The 17845-nt window shown below is 37.3% G+C and overlaps 1 protein-coding gene across 3 annotated transcripts in view; it reads right to left on the bottom strand.

The window, feature by feature from the left end:
• Gabrb2 (gamma-aminobutyric acid type A receptor subunit beta2) overlaps window positions 1-17845 on the bottom strand; it is a 211879-nt gene that overhangs the window by 31728 nt on the left and 162306 nt on the right. For all 3 annotated transcript variants that reach the window (XM_051167771.1, XM_051167769.1, XM_051167770.1), the window contains exons 7-8: window positions 3052-3189; window positions 1950-2102 (exon numbers count right to left, since the gene is read on the bottom strand). In XM_051167771.1, the coding sequence (XP_051023728.1) occupies window positions 1950-2102; window positions 3052-3189 (291 nt within the window). The remainder of the gene's footprint in view (window positions 1-1949; window positions 2103-3051; window positions 3190-17845) is intronic.

The raw sequence follows: 17845 nt of genomic DNA, 5'->3' as shown, positions 1-17845 counted from the left end.
GTCTCTATTACATTTGGAATAAAAACAAAGCTTTTAACCATAACCCTGAATCTCCCCCTTTTTAAAATAAAGAATTTATCTTATGTTTGAGTGCTAGCTAGATCTGCATGTCAGAAGAGGGCATCAGATTCCAGTATAGATGGCTGTGAGCCTCCATGTGGTTGCTGCGAGTTGAACTCAGGAACTCTGGAAGAGCAGACAGTGCTCTTATCTACTGGCCCATCTCTCCAACCCCTGAATCCATTCTTGACCCTTTAGTCCCTCATCTCCTATCTTTCTTATGACCACTCTCCATACTTCCCTGTGCCTCATTGTCATTCCTGGTTCGTTCCAATCCAAGAGCTTCTGGCATGAGCTTAGACTATCATCACCCAGATATTTTCCTAGATATTTATTTTCTTTAAGCTCTTTTTTTCCCCTGTAACAATTTCTGTGTGATGGTACCCTTGATCAGGGTAACACTCCCACGGATGGTTACAAAATGCTTGCTTACTTATTTCTGCAGACTTACCTTATGTTATAATTTTTGTGGCTCTTCAGTTTCTCTTTTTAAAAAACATCTTTTTAGAATTATCACACAAAAGTTTAGGTTTCATTATGACCGTTTTAGATACTATCTTTGTTGCTCCTTACTGGTCATCCTCTCCTCCAGCCCTCTCTCCCACTTTTACCATTCTACCCTGGTACCCACCTTTGAGCTTTCACACAAACTCTGGTGCCCTCCTTCCTTTCCTCCACACCTGTTTTTGTTTTTTCATGATGACTTTTCCACTTTTATTCACATATATCTACATACTTACACGTAAAAACACTAAAAGTTAGCAGTCCCATGTGATAAAAAAAAAATGTGCCATTTATCTTGCTGAGAACCTCACTTGATATAATTTCCAGACTAATCTACTTTGTCTCAAATTTTATAATTTCACTTTTTACAATTTAATAAAATTTCATTCTGTATACAGATCTCATTTGCATTATTCTTTTTGGTCTGTGAGTGGACATTGAAGCTGCTTTTGACTTCCTGCTGTAGTGACTCTTACTTATATTTACTGATAGAATGTAAGTTTGAATAAAGAGAACTCCATCTTCAGTACCTTGCTGTGTTAGCACATGTTCGATGCAAATGTTTTTGAATGAAAAACGAGTGCCTTTTCTGTGAGTGTAGCGACATAATCGCGATGTTATGATGAAGGTAACAACTTGTTATCTTAAGGGGGTTGTTTAGAAGTGTAAGCAGAGATATCTGTGCAAAAGGTCATATAATTTGCTTTACTTGAATCTTATAAAATACCCACTCAATGTACTTTAATCACATCTGGTGTAATGACAGAAAAACAAATCCAGGCATACGATAAACTAGATGACAAAGGATGTCCCAGCATCATGGCTCCTTTGTCTCCTGCCCTGGACATGTTGTATTGAAGCATGAATGAACCACCAGAAAACATTTGGCTTATACATTTGTTACATAGCCTATCTCCATGCTAGGGCAGGGGATAAAAGGAAGCATTTAGCAGGTGAAAGAGCATAAAGACAAATTGAGCAATTATACAACATTATTACATGAAATATGTTTTGATAAGACTATCAAATTGATGAAACCAATTTCATTACCCACAGCTTTACCGTTAACTAACTTTGACACAGAAGAGCTTTAATTTGTGTTTAATTGATTTAACACTGAGTCAGATCATCGAAGTCTCATGGCTGAACTCTCGTAATGAGAAAAGTCCAGTCTTATCATATGCTACAAAATTCTTAGTGAGGAAAATGCACACACACACACACACACACACACACCACATGAGTAAAAGGGGAGAGAGGAAGGAGAAGACAGAGAGGGAAGAGGCAGAGAGGAGAAAAGGAAAGGGGGAAGAGAGAAAGAGTGGGGAGAGGGAGAAAGGGCAAAGGAGAGAGAGAGAGGACTCTACAGTCTGCAGATGGCCTACCTAATGCAACTCGGGCCGCAGATGCGTCATAATTGATCCAGAAGGAGACCCAGGAGAGGATGGTGATCAGAATGGATGGCATGTATGTCTGCAGGATGAAGTAGCCAATATTTCTTTTCAGTTTAAAGCTGAGGGACAATCTGGGGTAGGAACCTAGAAAGGCAATTTGAAAGCATCATCATTATCCATCAGTAGTTATAGGGTACTTTCCATGCTAGGCCCATGAAAAGTTTGCACTTCTTTCCAACTGTAACTCTAGCTACTGCTGAAGGGCATATTTTTTCCTGTAAATTTAGTCTGAGATGCCAGGTGTTTTAATGAGCAGCAGAACTTAAGAGGGAACACATTCCATTCTTGCCAGCAACTAAAGAGTCCTTGCTCTTCCTGATCAGCCTCATATATTACCTCTAAGACATTCCATCCCCGCAACTGTGAGGACAACAGAATTTGGAGCAGTCACTTGGTTTCCCTCTTTCTATATCTTCTTAGTATGTTTACCTTGAATTTTTTTTTAAATATAAGAATAAGGATCTAGTGACAGTAAAACACCCTCAGAAACCACAGAATGCATTTTTCAGTCTATGATCAGAACCCAGGTGTCTGTGTGGGCTCTCACTCTGTACAGCCTTCGGGTTTGCTTAGCAAATTAATTGCTTGTATTATAATCTAAAGTAAAGAAATCACCCATGGTAATGTAGTGAATTTCCACCTTTAAGTATGATTTATGTGCAATAAACCAAAGAACCAACGTGGTGCTAAGAACACAGCTTTTACAATGCACTAGGCTACAGGGGCTAGGTGGGCGGGCATGGTGGGGAAACCCAACCCAAAACAACGCCCCTCCTCCATGTACCAAACAAAACAATCCATCTCCTCTTGGCAAAGAAGAGGTAAAGAGAAGGGCTGGGATCTGCTTGAGATTGCCTTCTGGAAAACATCTGTGTATTTCTGAATAGTCCTCTTAGAAATAGGAATAGGAGCAGAACTTCTTTACTGCTGCTTCCTAAGGTACAGCACCTCCCATCTATGCCCCACTCCAAGGCATCCTGAAAAAAAAATAGGATGAAGCTAGTTTTGCTTAAATCATTCCCCCAATACAAACCTGTGGAGAAAACCACCTTCTTGGTTATGAGTTTATAATCTACGATGGAGAACTGAGGAAGCTCAATCTTTGTCACCCCCGTGACTGCATTGTCATCACCGCGCCAGTAGAACTCAATGTCGTCAGTTGTATAGCCATCTGTAAAAGGAAAAACATATGGATGCACAGAACAGAAACAAACACATAGAACACTTGTGAAATGGCTGCACTCGTATGTATAAGAAGCTACAACGATGCCGCGATGTGTGCAGTAGCAATCTAAACATTTGGAAGTCTACTGAAGCATTCCAACCTCACAGACCCTCATCAAAATGGAGGTATTGGTATTGTTAGATCCACACACGGTGTCAAAGGCTTAAGGAAATTAACAGCATCCTCCTTTTACAAGTAGGGAATGGTTCACATGAGGTTCATGTGTAGATCAATCTGCTTGTGAGTCTTCCCCATCTACAAAACATGATCACATTATCATTTGACCCTAGACTGAGCTTTAAAATGATAAAAGAAGAAAAACAAGTAATTAGTTTAGTGCTGAATTACTATTTCATATTCCACCTCTCCAAACCCATCTCATTGATTTTTGAGCCCTCAAGATCTTTTGATTTTAATAATCTCTAATAGACATGAATGGGTAGTGTGTATTACAAACGCATAGTACACTCAGGAAGCATGCTTCCATCCACTTAACATTAATTTATAGGACCCATATGATGCTCATCACTTATTATTCACAGAGAAAGGTTTCCTTTTGATAAAGACATTGATGTCTTTATTAATAACGATCCCTAAATCCATGAATCTTAACAAGCAAGCACAGAAACCGTAAGTGCAACAAATAGCACTTATTAGACTATAAACAATATTTTCAAAGGTACATGCAACAGAACCTGGTATAGATTTATAATTAATGGTCTCACCTAGCCTAGTTGTCATTTAAAACATTATGTGTGTGCATGTGTATATGTACATGTTTCTGTGTGAGCAAAGACATGCACATGTGATACACATGCAAAGGTCAGAGGACAAACACAGGTATTGGTTCTCGCCTTCCACCTTGCCAGAGAAAGGTTTTCTTGTTTTTCTCTAGCATATGCCAGACTAGCTGTCCCATGGGTGTTGGGAGAGTCTCCTGTGTCTGATTGCTCACTCACCATAGGAGTGCTGAGATTACAGACAGAGCGACTGTATCTAGATTCCCATAGGTTCTGAGGATTGGAACTGAAGTCCCCATGTTTGCACAGCGAGTGTTTTATCCACTGAACTATCTCTCTAGCCAAGAAAAAATATTTTTGATAGCAGTAGGATATTTTCTATTTTCTGCACAGACTACACCTCAGTTCCGATTATGGCAACTTGAAGAACATTTGAAGTTTCACCCATTCATAATTGCATATCCTTTTTTTATTCAGTGCACAAATACAGATCTTCTAAGACTTAGTGAGCCTCTGTATAGGTGGTTCTACAGTGTAGGAAGTGTAGGATTTGGCGACCTTGTCAAAATGTTGTTTCTTTTCAAACACCATAAACTCTATTGAAACAGAATTGAGGACTTTTAATTGATCATATTTTATTGGCATAGGCTAATCTGGTTATCTTTTTTTAATGGAGTGTCTGTGTTCATATAAAAAAACCTTTGATTTGAAAGTAACTTTGATGATTTTATGTACATTTTAAGTGATAAGTTAATGGTACCATAAATAAATTCCCAGCAGAGAATTCATAACCCATTAAAATACTCATCACAATCCTAAGAAGTGAGGTTTCTCTAACAAAGGACAAGGATATTTGTCTGGAGGTTACACTTTTCCTATCAGCAACTCATGGTCCAGACTGATATCTCAAATGCAATACAATTTATTTGCTATATATATATATATATATATATATATATATATATATATATATATATATATATACACGCACATATATAAAATGAGTTAGTTCAGGGTCTTTGATAAAAGCAATTTACATTAAGAGAAAAGGTTAGGAGTTTTTAGAAGCAATCAAGGCAGGTACTAAGAAATGTTCCTAAATTGGATTTGTCATCCATAAACATAAAAAGGGGTATTTGTGAAACAACAAAGCACAATCAGGTCCCATGGGAAGAGGTTTTACTGAGAGCCAAACCTCAAAGAACAATGAATCTGGGTTCATTATCCCAGGACCCTAGTAATTAAGATGCTTGTGGAGCTGGTGATTTGACCTAGGGAGTTGCTTTTCCTTTTAGGTACGCATCTTAGATAACTGCATTTTGTGTGGCATGTGAAAGCCTTGAGAATCACTTGTCTATACGCGAGGTATAATACCTCTATAAAATATGGTCTTTTTTTTTTTTACTAGGACCTCTAAAATAAAAATAACATCTTTACTTATATCAATATTTACAATAATAATTTTATAGGGGAGGAATATTTATACACATTATTTTAAGTGTTGACTGCCCATATTGTGTATGAATTACTTTTATCTTAACTTGATGGCAGGGAAAACTAAGGCTAGGAAAGATTACATAATGTGCTTAAAGTTACCTATCTGGCATGTGGCTGTGTAAGGAATTCTTGCCATTTTTTTTTCCCCAAAGACAGCATTCTATCACTGCACAGTGTTGCTAGGAAACATAAAACAAACACTATGCTAAAAAGAGGCAAAGTGTCCATTTTGTAATGTAAACAAAGGATAAGCAACACCATACCAAAAGAGGAGAAAGCAATCTTTCCCAATCAAAGGACTAAGGCTGAGCTAGTGAAGACTCTTCCAGCTTCTCCTCCTCCTCCTGCTCTTCCTTGGTACTGTTCATCTTTTCATTGATCAGTGTGAATCTTACACAGCCAGAGACAGAGGAATTAGAAAACAGGAGGCATTTCAGCAGGAAAGCATAGGTTCACCTAGTGGAAACATTACTAAGAACTATATCCACTTGCTTCACAGTGTTTCCTAGCTAATACCTGCTAGAGGAAAAGCACACAGTAAGGTCACTCTATTAGCAAAATAATGACTTAATGTTCATATTGATTTGAGTGGACAGTTATTTATAACTATGATTTATCTAGGTGTTTATACATTATGGCTACACACACACACACACACAAAAACACACACACACACATCTGTCTATGTACTAAATAAATATTTTCAAAATTGACTTTTAAAATTTATAAGAACATTTAAGGTTTAGCTATCCAGTGGTTCTTTGTCATACATTTATCCCTGTGTTTTACAAAATTACTGTATGTATTCTCTGTTTTCTCATATATAAAGTAGGTAATAATAAAAATAATAGTTGCTTTAGAGGGGCGAATTGCAACAAAATCATTGCAGGCTTTTTAAAGTTATTTATTATTTAAATTTTTAAATTCTTTTCAAATTCCACAAAACCTATTTTTATCACATTTCTCTCAGTTGCACCCTTACATCTTCCCATATCCATCCTGGAACTTTCTGTTCTTTGTTTTATTTTAAATTTAATGATCTACCAACTCCAATTGCGCTATCAATATATTTCTGGGTGTGGGGTCAGCTGCTCGAGTGAGGCTGACCTGCACCTTTAAAGCAAATGGGACCCACCTCCCATAATTCAGGTAAATGTACAGAAGAGATAGTATTAATTTTTTGATAGTTTAAAATATGAATTAATAACACAATAACATTTAGCTACATTCCATCTCTTTGTGGTTTTATGAGCAGACACCAGGGAAAGCATGCTGGGAAAAATGAATGATTTGACCACATTGGTAGGACTCTCCTAAAGGCTTAGAAATTGGGAGTAAGGTGTTTACAGATCACTTTGATGCCAAAGATTTTGAAATCTAATACAACGATATAGCACATTGTTAATTTTTCTTGGCTGGGTTGGAGAGATGGCGCAGTAGTTGAGAGCACTGACAGCACTTCCAGAGGACCCAGGTTCAATTCCCAGCACCCACATGGCTGTTCACAACTCTCTGTAACTCCAGTTCCTGGGAATGTAGACCCTCACACAAACATACATGCAGACAAAATAATGTACATAAAATAAAAATAAATTTAAAAATAATACTTCTTGGCTACAGCTAGTCTTCAAAAGCAAAATCATCCTGACATCATTTTGGTTAGTGTGGGCTAAAATATTCCAAGTTAAAAAAAATCACCAAAACGAATGCATTTGCACATACCCTCTGTTTCTGAAGATGAAAGGACCAGTCCTCTTTGACTGAGCTAGGGCAGGCAAGTTTAAAAAGACAGTTCTCTATATGGTATAGGATTGGTTTAAAACAGACCTAGTTTTCTCCTTACTTTGAGTTTTCTCCAGAGAAATGTTTAGCACTCTCTCTCTCTCTCTCTCTCTCTCTCTCTCTCTCTGCGTGATTAAAATCTAAGAGAAAATATATGCTAATGTGCATGACCTGACTTCTATAGCATTCATCATGAAAACAGTTAGGTTTCTTTCAAAAATCATCAGAAGGTAGCCACATACTGAATTGCTGCATTAATGCCTCCCAAATCAGACTTACCTTTTGTATTTTAATTATCTGAGCAATTATATTATTTTTGTCTGTATTATCAAAATCACGACCTACAAACAAATTTCAGATGGGCTGTGAATTATACAAAGCACAAATTTGTTGCGTTTTACCTTGAGGAATGGAAGTGATATGAGCTCACACCATGACAGCACTTCTGATGAGGAAGTACAGACATGGACATTTATAAGTAAGTGTATAAAAAGTATGACTTGGAAACACTCCAAGGTTTCTGAGGAGTAGAATCACCACATTTAAACACAGATACAAAAATGATTGAGCGTATCCTTACAAGAGTAACATTATTTCATTACACAACTATACATCTTGGCATTTTGATTTTTTTTTCACTCTTTTTTTCTTTTCTTTCTTTCTTTCTTTTATTTTTTATTTTTTATTTTTTTATTTTTTGAGTCAGGGTTTCTCTGTGTAGCCTTGGCTGTTCTAGACTTGCTTTATAGACCAGGCTGGCCTTGAAGTCACAGTGATCTATCTGCCTGCCTCTGCCTCCCTGAGTGCTGGGATCACAGGCGTGCGCCACAGCACCTGGCTATGTTTTTCACTCTTAACTGTCAGTCCACACTTACCTTGTTTTTCATTAGGTAAATGTTCAATTTTATAATTTTACTTTGAAAACAGTATGTATCCATCCCAAGACATTAAGCCATGGAGCCCAATGAGAACACTGATAAGAGATGAACTGCTTACAGCAGCATTTATTTTGGGTAGTGGGGGATTAAAGTGGCTTTGTCCTGATGTCATTTTTTCACTCTGGAAGCTGTTAACCTGCACTTCCTGTTTACTCAGGTAACTAATTTTATTCCTTCTCAAGTCTTTGATGGAATTGAGGACCAGATAGTTTAGTTTTACAGTTAAGCTTAGTTGTTTTGGGGTTAAGATGTTTTTAGGTCTAGATAGATGTTTTAAGTTGATAAAGATGAGATATGATAGCTATTGATTTACATTGAGAATTTTAGACAGGAAAGATGTTTTCATCAAAGGTTGCCAAATACAAATGGCCAAAACACTATGAATGTAAGATTTATATAATTGTTTCATGGTTCTTCTTGCTGTATGTAGTTTATTTTATATATGTGTAATAATATAAATGTATATGTAAAAAGAAAAACAATAAAAAAGAAAAAGAAGTGACTTTGTTCTCTCATAACTTATCCAGGCATTTTTTTACAATAGATTTGAATTACATATGAGTTTATTCATTAAAAAATCATATTAGGAAACATTTGAACTCAAATTCCCCATCTTTCAGACATATAAAATAGCACTTGCAAAACTTCCCATCAAACACTTTATTTATAAAAATTTAGCATTTAACTCACTCTTAGAATTCATTTCCAGGTCATCACTTTGAGTCTCTGAGGGACTGTTAGCAAGCAACATTACTCTTAAAATGTGCTTTATGGAATAAGGTTCCATAATCAACACGTTGGAGAATAAGAGCATATTTGGGCCACTGTCTGTTGTCACAGAACATTTAACACAGTAAAGGAAAAGAAACCATGAAGTAAACAATCCATTTAATTTTACTTATTCCTAACATAGCTGGGACTTGTTTGGCTAGAAAAAAACCTTTCCCATTCCAAAGCAATTATTCCATAAATGGGACCAGTTCACTCACTGTAGGGAAACCATCCATAGTGCTCTAAGTAATGCCCACCAAGCACTCCAGAGAAGCACATAAGACTGCTTATGACCCCTCAGAAGTAACCTTCTTTAAGAGGTTAAACATCATTTTTGTCCAAATGTTTCCAAGAAAATACTGTTAATAAAAGAAATGAACTGTCTTTTATATAGCAAAGCAGGCAGACATTTTAGGGAAGAAGTGTGGAGAAATGGTGTCAAGAGAGCAAGCAGAGTTCTTGTGTCTAACTCAAGTGACCATAATTAGGAGCCTACAAGTAAAATAGACTCCAATATACACAGGTTTTTCAGATATAGCCATGGCTTTTAAAATTCAGGAATAAGTACTGCTAAGACACTCTGAGTGATTTCTCTGACTCTTTGTTTCACTTTCTTCACGCTGTTCTTTAGATGAACTGCTAGTCATAAATGTTCCACTGTAAAACCGTTTCTAGACCTCAAGCAGATGAAAGTAATTGGCCACGAGAAGGCCAGGCTTGATTGTGCAGTTCTTGATCACAAAGCATGCCATAGGTCATAGCCCAATATTCATACACGCATCAAAGATTGTGTGTGTGTGTGTGTGTGTGTGCACCTGTGATTAGCACTCATAAAAATTCAACTCTTATGAAGTATGAGACTATAAAATCTATCACATTCAAGTAAAATGTCAAAGGGTGGACTTTAAAATAGATTAGCCCTGGCAAAACAGTAAATTTTTATCTCCATGTAGGGCCAGAGTGATTTGTGATAATTTACAAAAGTTTAACTGTAGTGCATATTTTAAATGTTTCTATTGTGCTTGCAGAGATAAAGACACTAATGCAATAGTTCAGATCTAAAAACATTAAAGAATAATAAACAAAAAGCTATGGACATCAATAATAGTAGCTATGAATTTGGAAGCCTTATGGACAAGGTACATCCTTAAACTTTTTATATGGTCAGAGCATTACAGTTGGTTGCAATTGGTTCTGGATGTTGGGATTCTTCCTGTGATAGAGGAAGAATATTTGCCCAAACATATGAGCTCTCAGTCACAAAATAATACAGAAGATTCAGAAAAGTTTTGGATTAAAAAAAATAGGCCAGTGCTTCCTAAACTTTCTGTGTATAGAAATCATCCAGAGATTTAGATTTTGTTAAAAATTCAGACTTGATTTAGATATGAAGCCCGAGACTCGGCAGTTCTATCACAGCCCTAAGGGAGCTGATGCTGTTTGTTGACAGACCATCCTAGAAGAGCAAAGGATTAAAGGATTTTTTGCAGGGTGAAATTTCTCTCATCTGCCATGAGAGTCAGGTAAGGAATGCCTTGAAACTAACAGGATGAACTAGGGAACATGATGTCTCTGATAAACAAAAGTTTTATTGGATCCAAAATTAAAATACCTTTTCTTGTTTTAGGGTAGATACTAAGAAACAATTCGGTATACTGTCTGGGGAGCTGGTTTTATTTAACTGTCTAGGAGTTATCAAAAAGTAATACTGCATAGAGCAGGAGAGGGGCCTAGGTCCAAAATTCTAGCACAAATTTACACGTATGCCAATTTCACTTCAGTGTTTACCCTCATTAGGTTCAGGAGCATTTCATCCTCTCACTAGTGGAAAACAGCTTTATCTATATTCCATGGCAGACCGATCAGCAACCTTTCCAGTTCAAAGATAACACAAACAGAACAAATGACAATAAAATTTAAAATAGTAGTTTAAAAATTGAATGAAAACAAGTTGATGCTGCTTTAACATAAAAGGCAAAGACAGAGAAAATACTTGCATTACTTTTCCAGGTGGCTCAAAACTGAATGGCAATCCATCCGTTGCATATTGAAAACTGACATTATATGGCTTCTACCTACTGCCTTATCTTATATCAGCATTCTTTCTCTTGAAAATTCCTCATTGCTGGCCTACGTTCTCTGTGAATTATGAGGAATTCTTTGGCCTTTAGGCCCTGGTTCAAATTACTTTAGTTATCTGAAGTATCTCTTCCTTCATATCTAGCATCCTAGAGTCAGCACCCTTGAATGACCCATCTTAGCATCCCTTGTTTACTTGAGGTCCTTGTCTCTTTCCATTCCTGCAGCTTCCTTTGAGAGCACTCTAGCTGAGTGTCTGCCACCATACTTCCCAGAATCCAGTCTGTATTAGAGGATTTGTGGATCTGCTGGTCTTAGTGACCAGATTATCAAGACGTATGTCTGGCTCTGTAACTGTCTTCCTCTTTTGTGCAGGTCTTACTCAAGCCAGAACTGTCCTACCAGGGTGAAGTGACTGTCAGTACGGTACTAACCCCACTCACCTGTGCCTCATCCAATCTCCTATGTGAGGCCCAAAACCACTTGCTGAGTGGCAGATTGGTAAAATCGCAAGCCTGAGCATCATCAGTGGCTTAAGCTGTGCGAGTCCCAGGCCTCAAGCTCAAAGTCATTAACAGAAGGTCAGTGCTGCTGGTACCAGTCCAAAGAAGTATTTTATTGAGTGGTGGCTGTGTTTAGTCAAAATTCCAGATGTTTTGAGCCTTTAATAGGTCTTGTCACTCCTAGAGTGAACTAAAGTATCCTTTGATGAGCCTCAGCACTCTAGTAATGATTTTCTCTGAGCTGATAGATTTTGGGAATCAGTCTGCCACACTAGCCTCCAGGGGGATCCAATACCTGCAGCTCAAATACAATAGTGCTCCCTTGGGCAAGGCAGAAATAGTCACACAGAAGAGCGTGCTAACTCAAGAGTGGTAATGGAAGATGCTTAAATTAACAAGGACAATTGAATGGCCAAGAAGATACACACAGCTGTGCAATAAAATGCCATCAACTGTGACACCAACCCATCTGCTTCCTAATAAGAGGTGACAAAGGAAGTAAAGGCCCAGCTGACTGCTTCAGGGACTGGTGGGGATCTTGTCATCTTATCCCACTCTTTTGCATAGTCTTGCTGGGACACAAGATGAACAGAGTATCACTTCTGCAAATGGGGCAGGCAGGAAACTCTTAGTGAGGGATGTTTGGTCTAGAAAAACTGTTCATCTATCCTATGGAACTTTTAGGATAGAGCCTGCCTCATAATACTTTTCTTACACATTGTATAAAATCTATTTGTACTTGAATAATATGTAAGGGCATCCAATATATTTAATATAAGTCATCTGGCATAGACTGCATCTCCTTCACTAAACCATGAGATCTTATTTAAACAAAGTATATGCTCTTTACATTCACAAAGTGGGAAGAAAGATGCCAAACATCAGATATTTAATACACAGTTATTGAGACAAACTAGATTTATGTTCTGTAAGAGGGTTTATGTACCCAGCAAGAGGGAGGACTTAGAGACTGGTGGCTTACACGCCACTCATGTCGACAGATGTGCAGTTAAATGTGGCCCTGCTGGCTCATCTGAGGGAGTTGAGAAGAATTCACCATACTGGGATAAAGAAGGGCTTTTATAAGACAGCCACTGGCTTATGTGATTAAAGTATTTCAGCTCCAAGAAGCCCGGTTCTTCCTAAGCATCACCTCATCCCATCTTTAATAAGCCCTCTAACATAGAAGTTATTTTCTTTATTTTGTATAAAGAGGTTAAGTTACTTGCCCTGGTGGCATAAATGGGAATTGAACTCAATCCTCTTTAATATTGGTGAAGAATCTAATCCCTTGGTCAATATAATTTGCCACCACACATTATGATACAAAAGCCATATGTTTGAATTATGTAACAGTATAGAGGTATTATATTGGAATTCACTTTTTTCATTTTAGAGCATAGTTTGGCATACTTTTACTGGAATATAGGGTCACCCGAGGACATTTGTATTAACATTGTATCCACTCCTCTTTGTAATGTGAATTTATAACTCCTGCCATCAAAAGGCAGACTATTTCTCTGTACCCCAAATCTGAGCTGTCTTTGATGCTTGTTTTCATCATCAGTACTGCTGACACAGCTCCAGCTTTGGCCTCAGGAAACTTTGTAGCTATGGTTATTCTTTGAGTTTCCTACTGACACCATGGAAACAGGCCTTGGGCAGCCCGCTGGATAATATGGAGTACATGGCACACTTTCCTTTATCATGGCAGTCAGACAGCAAGTCCTCAGCCTTCCTGCCTGAGGACAATAGATGCATGCACAGCCACAGCTAAAATGAGCAAAACTTGGCTTAGCTCAACAGAACCTCCCAGCTAATTTGTAGTCTTTTAAGCAACAACAAAGATTGCCTTTTGTTTTAACTCATTGAGTTTTAGGCTAACTTTTAAGTACCAGGAACTAACAGAGAACAATGCAACTGATTTAAGATTAAAAACAATCTTTCTCCCCTTCCTGGAGATGTAGGATGTATATACATACATACATACACATGTGTGTGTGTGTGTGTGTGTGTGTGTGTGTGTGTGTGTGTGTTTGTGTGCATACATACATTTTTCTTTCTAAGGTGGAATTCACTGTCATATCCAAGCAATACTTCAGGGAATCTCCGACTGCTTTTATAAATACAACACCAACCAGAACACCTACCTAGATTACTGTTATAGTCTGCTACACAGACACCATAGACCTGTGACAGCAAAATATATGCCACTCAGAGTTCATGTTCTACATTCGAAAAGGCATTTTTGTCCACAAACTTTCACGTTTTGGATTCCACATCTCCCCAAACCGCTGAAGACCCTAAAAAGCTATTTCTGTGGATTATAGTTGAGGATATTTACCATGCTATAAATTAAAATGTGCATTAAAAACATTATTATTAGTCATTAACTAGTTGACCGAAACAGTCATGGTCCAATACTTTTCTAATATGAATAACATCTATTTATATTAAGACAAATTATCCTTTGCAATAAAAAACTATATAGAAACATGTTATTTTGAATTTTGGGTCATCTCTTCTATGTCAACAGAAGTTAGCTAGATCCCCAAGTATAGTTTTGCCTTGCCACTGCAGTCACATAGGTATGTGTGTTCCCTCTAGGTATTGTGTGTTCATGGTGTGAAAGAATTAGGGTAATGAGGCAAATAAAGTCTTCATACTCTTGTGAAGGGAGCTTCACATCTGGGAACATTCTAGAACGTTCTCCACATTTCCTCAGGGAAATATGAGGACTGCAGACCACATGTTGGGAAACTGCCTTTGGGATTCAGCAATATGAAAATCTATGATGTAGGTAAAACCATGAAAAATTCTTTTTTCTTTTAGATGTATTTAGTGAGAATGCATGTGTTTGCTTGTCTGCACCATGGAGGTCAGAAGAGAGCAGAACTATAATGTGGGTTCTAGGAACCAAACCTCGGTTCTCTGCAACATCAGTAAGTGCTCTTAACCACTGAACTAAATCTCTAGTTCCAATTAATCCCATTTGAAATGGTTAAAGACTACTAAAAACTAACGTTGTTGTCTTAAGCCGAAGAAATAAAAGTACTTCACCCTTGAAAAGCTGGAGTATTAGAAGTCATTTTTAGTTCTCAGCTAACTTAGAAGTAGTATACATTTATAGTTCTTATTTTAATGTTTTAAATTTTTCCCCTTGATCAAGGTGGGCATGTGTATCTGAGAAAGGAAATTAATGCATTTATATGCAACTGAAGCTACTGTCCATTCATATCTGCTTCTCAACCTGGTAGGAGCTGTGTATGTGATTGTGGGTTTAAAAAATAAGTTTGCTCTTTATCTTGGGATGTTTACCCTCTTTCTCATCACTTGGATCCTTTTCTCTAAGTGTGAGGAAGAGAAGGGGCTGCTGACCAACACTCAGAGGACTGATGTTCCTAGTTCAATAGCTTCATGCACCTGAGGCCAGCTACCATTCTGTAAGTGAGCCTGGAGTCAGACTTCTCCAAATGAACCTTCAGGTGAGACCACGGGTGCAGATGGCAGCTTGACCACAACTGAATAAGAAACTCTGAACTCAAGGCATCTTACTAAGAATTTCTTTTTTTCTGAGCTTTACACATTATGAAATACGAATTGTCTGCCACTTAAATCATTTAGGCCTAAGGGAAATTTGTGAGTCAGAAACAAATTAACATTCAGTTTTTGAAATAAACACTAAAAAAAAAAATTGGTGTCTAGAAGAATGGATGCTAACACAATAAATTTACAATAAAACCACAGTTAACATTATAGTCAATGATGAAAAATCAAGAACATTTTCATTCATATCCCCGGAGTTGATGTTCACTCTAGTTGCTTTCATTCAACACAGTACTTGAAGAATCCCTAGTAAAACAACTGGGCAAGAGATATAAATAAATTAACTTAACTGGGAAAGAAGAGATTAAATTGTATCTGTTTGTAAACACATACATGCATATGCATCCAAACATGCATACACAAGTACATACATACACACAAACAAAAATGTGCATACACACAAAATATTCACTCATACACGAACATATACACAGATGCACAGATACATACACACATATAAACTTGCATGCACACAGATGAACATACATGTACACACATACACAAATGTACACACACAGAGACAGTCACTTAAAACTAATAAATGTATAAGGAATGCAAGATACCGAGTCCAAGTTTTAAGAAATAATTAGTGTTTCTTCACATGAACAATAAACTACCTGAAAATGAAATCTAGAAAACAACCTTATTCATAAAAGATACAAAACTTAGAAAAAAGTCTAATCAGTGAGATAAAATAAATTGAAAACTGAAAAATGTAAATGAAACAAACAAATCCTGCCATATGAAATAGAGTGTGAGCACTGTGACAAAGTGTTTCTAGACAAATACAAGGCTGAGTGAGCATCAAGACAGGGAAGGCTTCGTGTATTACAGATTTATTTGAGTTTTATACATGCAGACCTGAATATGTAAACTTTGACACATGGGAAAATGTTTGGACTGGAGATAAACGTTTGAATATAAACAGCACATTGATGATTAAATGTTGTGCAACTATATGAGATAATATGTGAATTCAAATTAGGCCAAACATAAGTGCAATCTAAGGTTGAGCAGTCAGTGTTTGCACTCACACCCTCAGCTATGACGTGTAAGACGGTAAGATAAAAACAAGGAGACCATGAAAAAGAATTGGAAAAAATACATATAGGAGGAGACAAAATTAGAGAGCACGCCACCAATGTCATCAGAGGAGAAAAGAGTAATGAGAGGAAACCAGTATCAACGGTGTTAAGTGATTCACCTCAAACGGATCATTTGAGAGAACTGGAGAGTTACACTGAGGTCATTAAGAGCCATGGCAATCTCAGCTTGAGTCATGGTAGAGGGGCAAGACATACTGGGAGAGTTTGAGAATAAATATAGATAAACATCTGAAGGAAGTTTGCTACAAAAGGGAAAGCTAGCCTTGTAGCCAGCTGTGTTTGTTAATTAAAGGAAGATGTTTGCTTTTAAATAAGAAGAAATGGGATCTCCCTTGTCACCGTGTAGTGGAGCAATAGGGCTGATAGAGGAAAGAGGGTGAATGGCTGCAGCCATTCCCTTGAGTGGGCAAGAAGAAGAAATTCTATTTACAGGAAGCATGACAACAGCAGGGAGAAGGTGGCATGTGGGTGAGGATGCTGGTGGCTGGGTAGGTGCAGGGTGGGAGGATTCTAAGTCCTTTCACGATGATTCGGCTTTCTTAGTGGGGTAGAAAGCAAGGCCATTAGCTAGGAGAACACCAGAGGATGTGTTGAGAAGATACGATGAAAGGAAAAGCATTAAGAGAGAGGGAGAAGAAATGGATCAATTATTTATAACATGGTTGTCCAGCTAAATCAATGACACAATTGAAAGCTGTAATCGGAAAGACAAAATAGACTCATCACACTGCTTTGCTTAAGCTACTTTAACTGGCCTTTTTCTCTGATCCAAAACATTCAGACCAGAATATAGAATTGCATAGAAACAGTTTTGCCTCTTGGGAAGTCTGTGGGTGGCAACTTTTTATTTTGATGTTTTAATGATAAAAATCTAGGACACGATTATGTGAGTGTCTTTTTTCTTTTTCTTTTCTTTTTTTTTCTTTTTTTTTTGTACCCTGAAAGAAAGAAAGTCTAAATTCTAACACATCTAAATATATCTAAGCACACTCAATCCAACGGTTACAGATGTGCAAGCATACTACATACATATAGTATGCACACTCACAACCACAGACACACAATCACACAATTCTAGAAATATTTGCAATTTCAATTTATCTATATTGCTTTATAATCCCTCATAACAACATGACATTAATAGTAAAATTTATACCTTTATAACCTCTGTTTAACATTGATAAATTTTCTATAAATTTCAATTTTATTTGTTTTCAACAACTCTGTAGATACATTGAAACTGAAATGCTTCCATGAAACATGGACTTGGACCTTTATCCAGTTCATCTATGTAATAGATAGGGCCACAGTTCCAGAGTTTCTTTCCCTCAGAGCATAAGGATTACAAAGGCATAGGTATATCTTACTATAAGATGATGGTGATGATGATGATGGTGATGATGATGGTGATGATGATGGTGATGATGGTGATGATGATGGTGATGATGATGGTGATGATGGTGATGATGGTGATGATGATGGTGGTGGTGGTGGTGGAGGAGGTGGTTGGTGGTAATGCTGATGCATGATGTTAAAAACAAAATGATATTGAATTTTTAGTACACTGCACTATGGTAAAC

Source organism: Acomys russatus, chromosome 25 (assembly GCF_903995435.1).
Source record: "Acomys russatus chromosome 25, mAcoRus1.1, whole genome shotgun sequence".
NCBI lineage: Eukaryota > Metazoa > Chordata > Mammalia > Rodentia > Muridae > Acomys > Acomys russatus.
The sequence above is the reverse complement of the archived record's forward strand: the minus strand, read 5'-3'. Positions and strand labels throughout refer to the sequence as shown.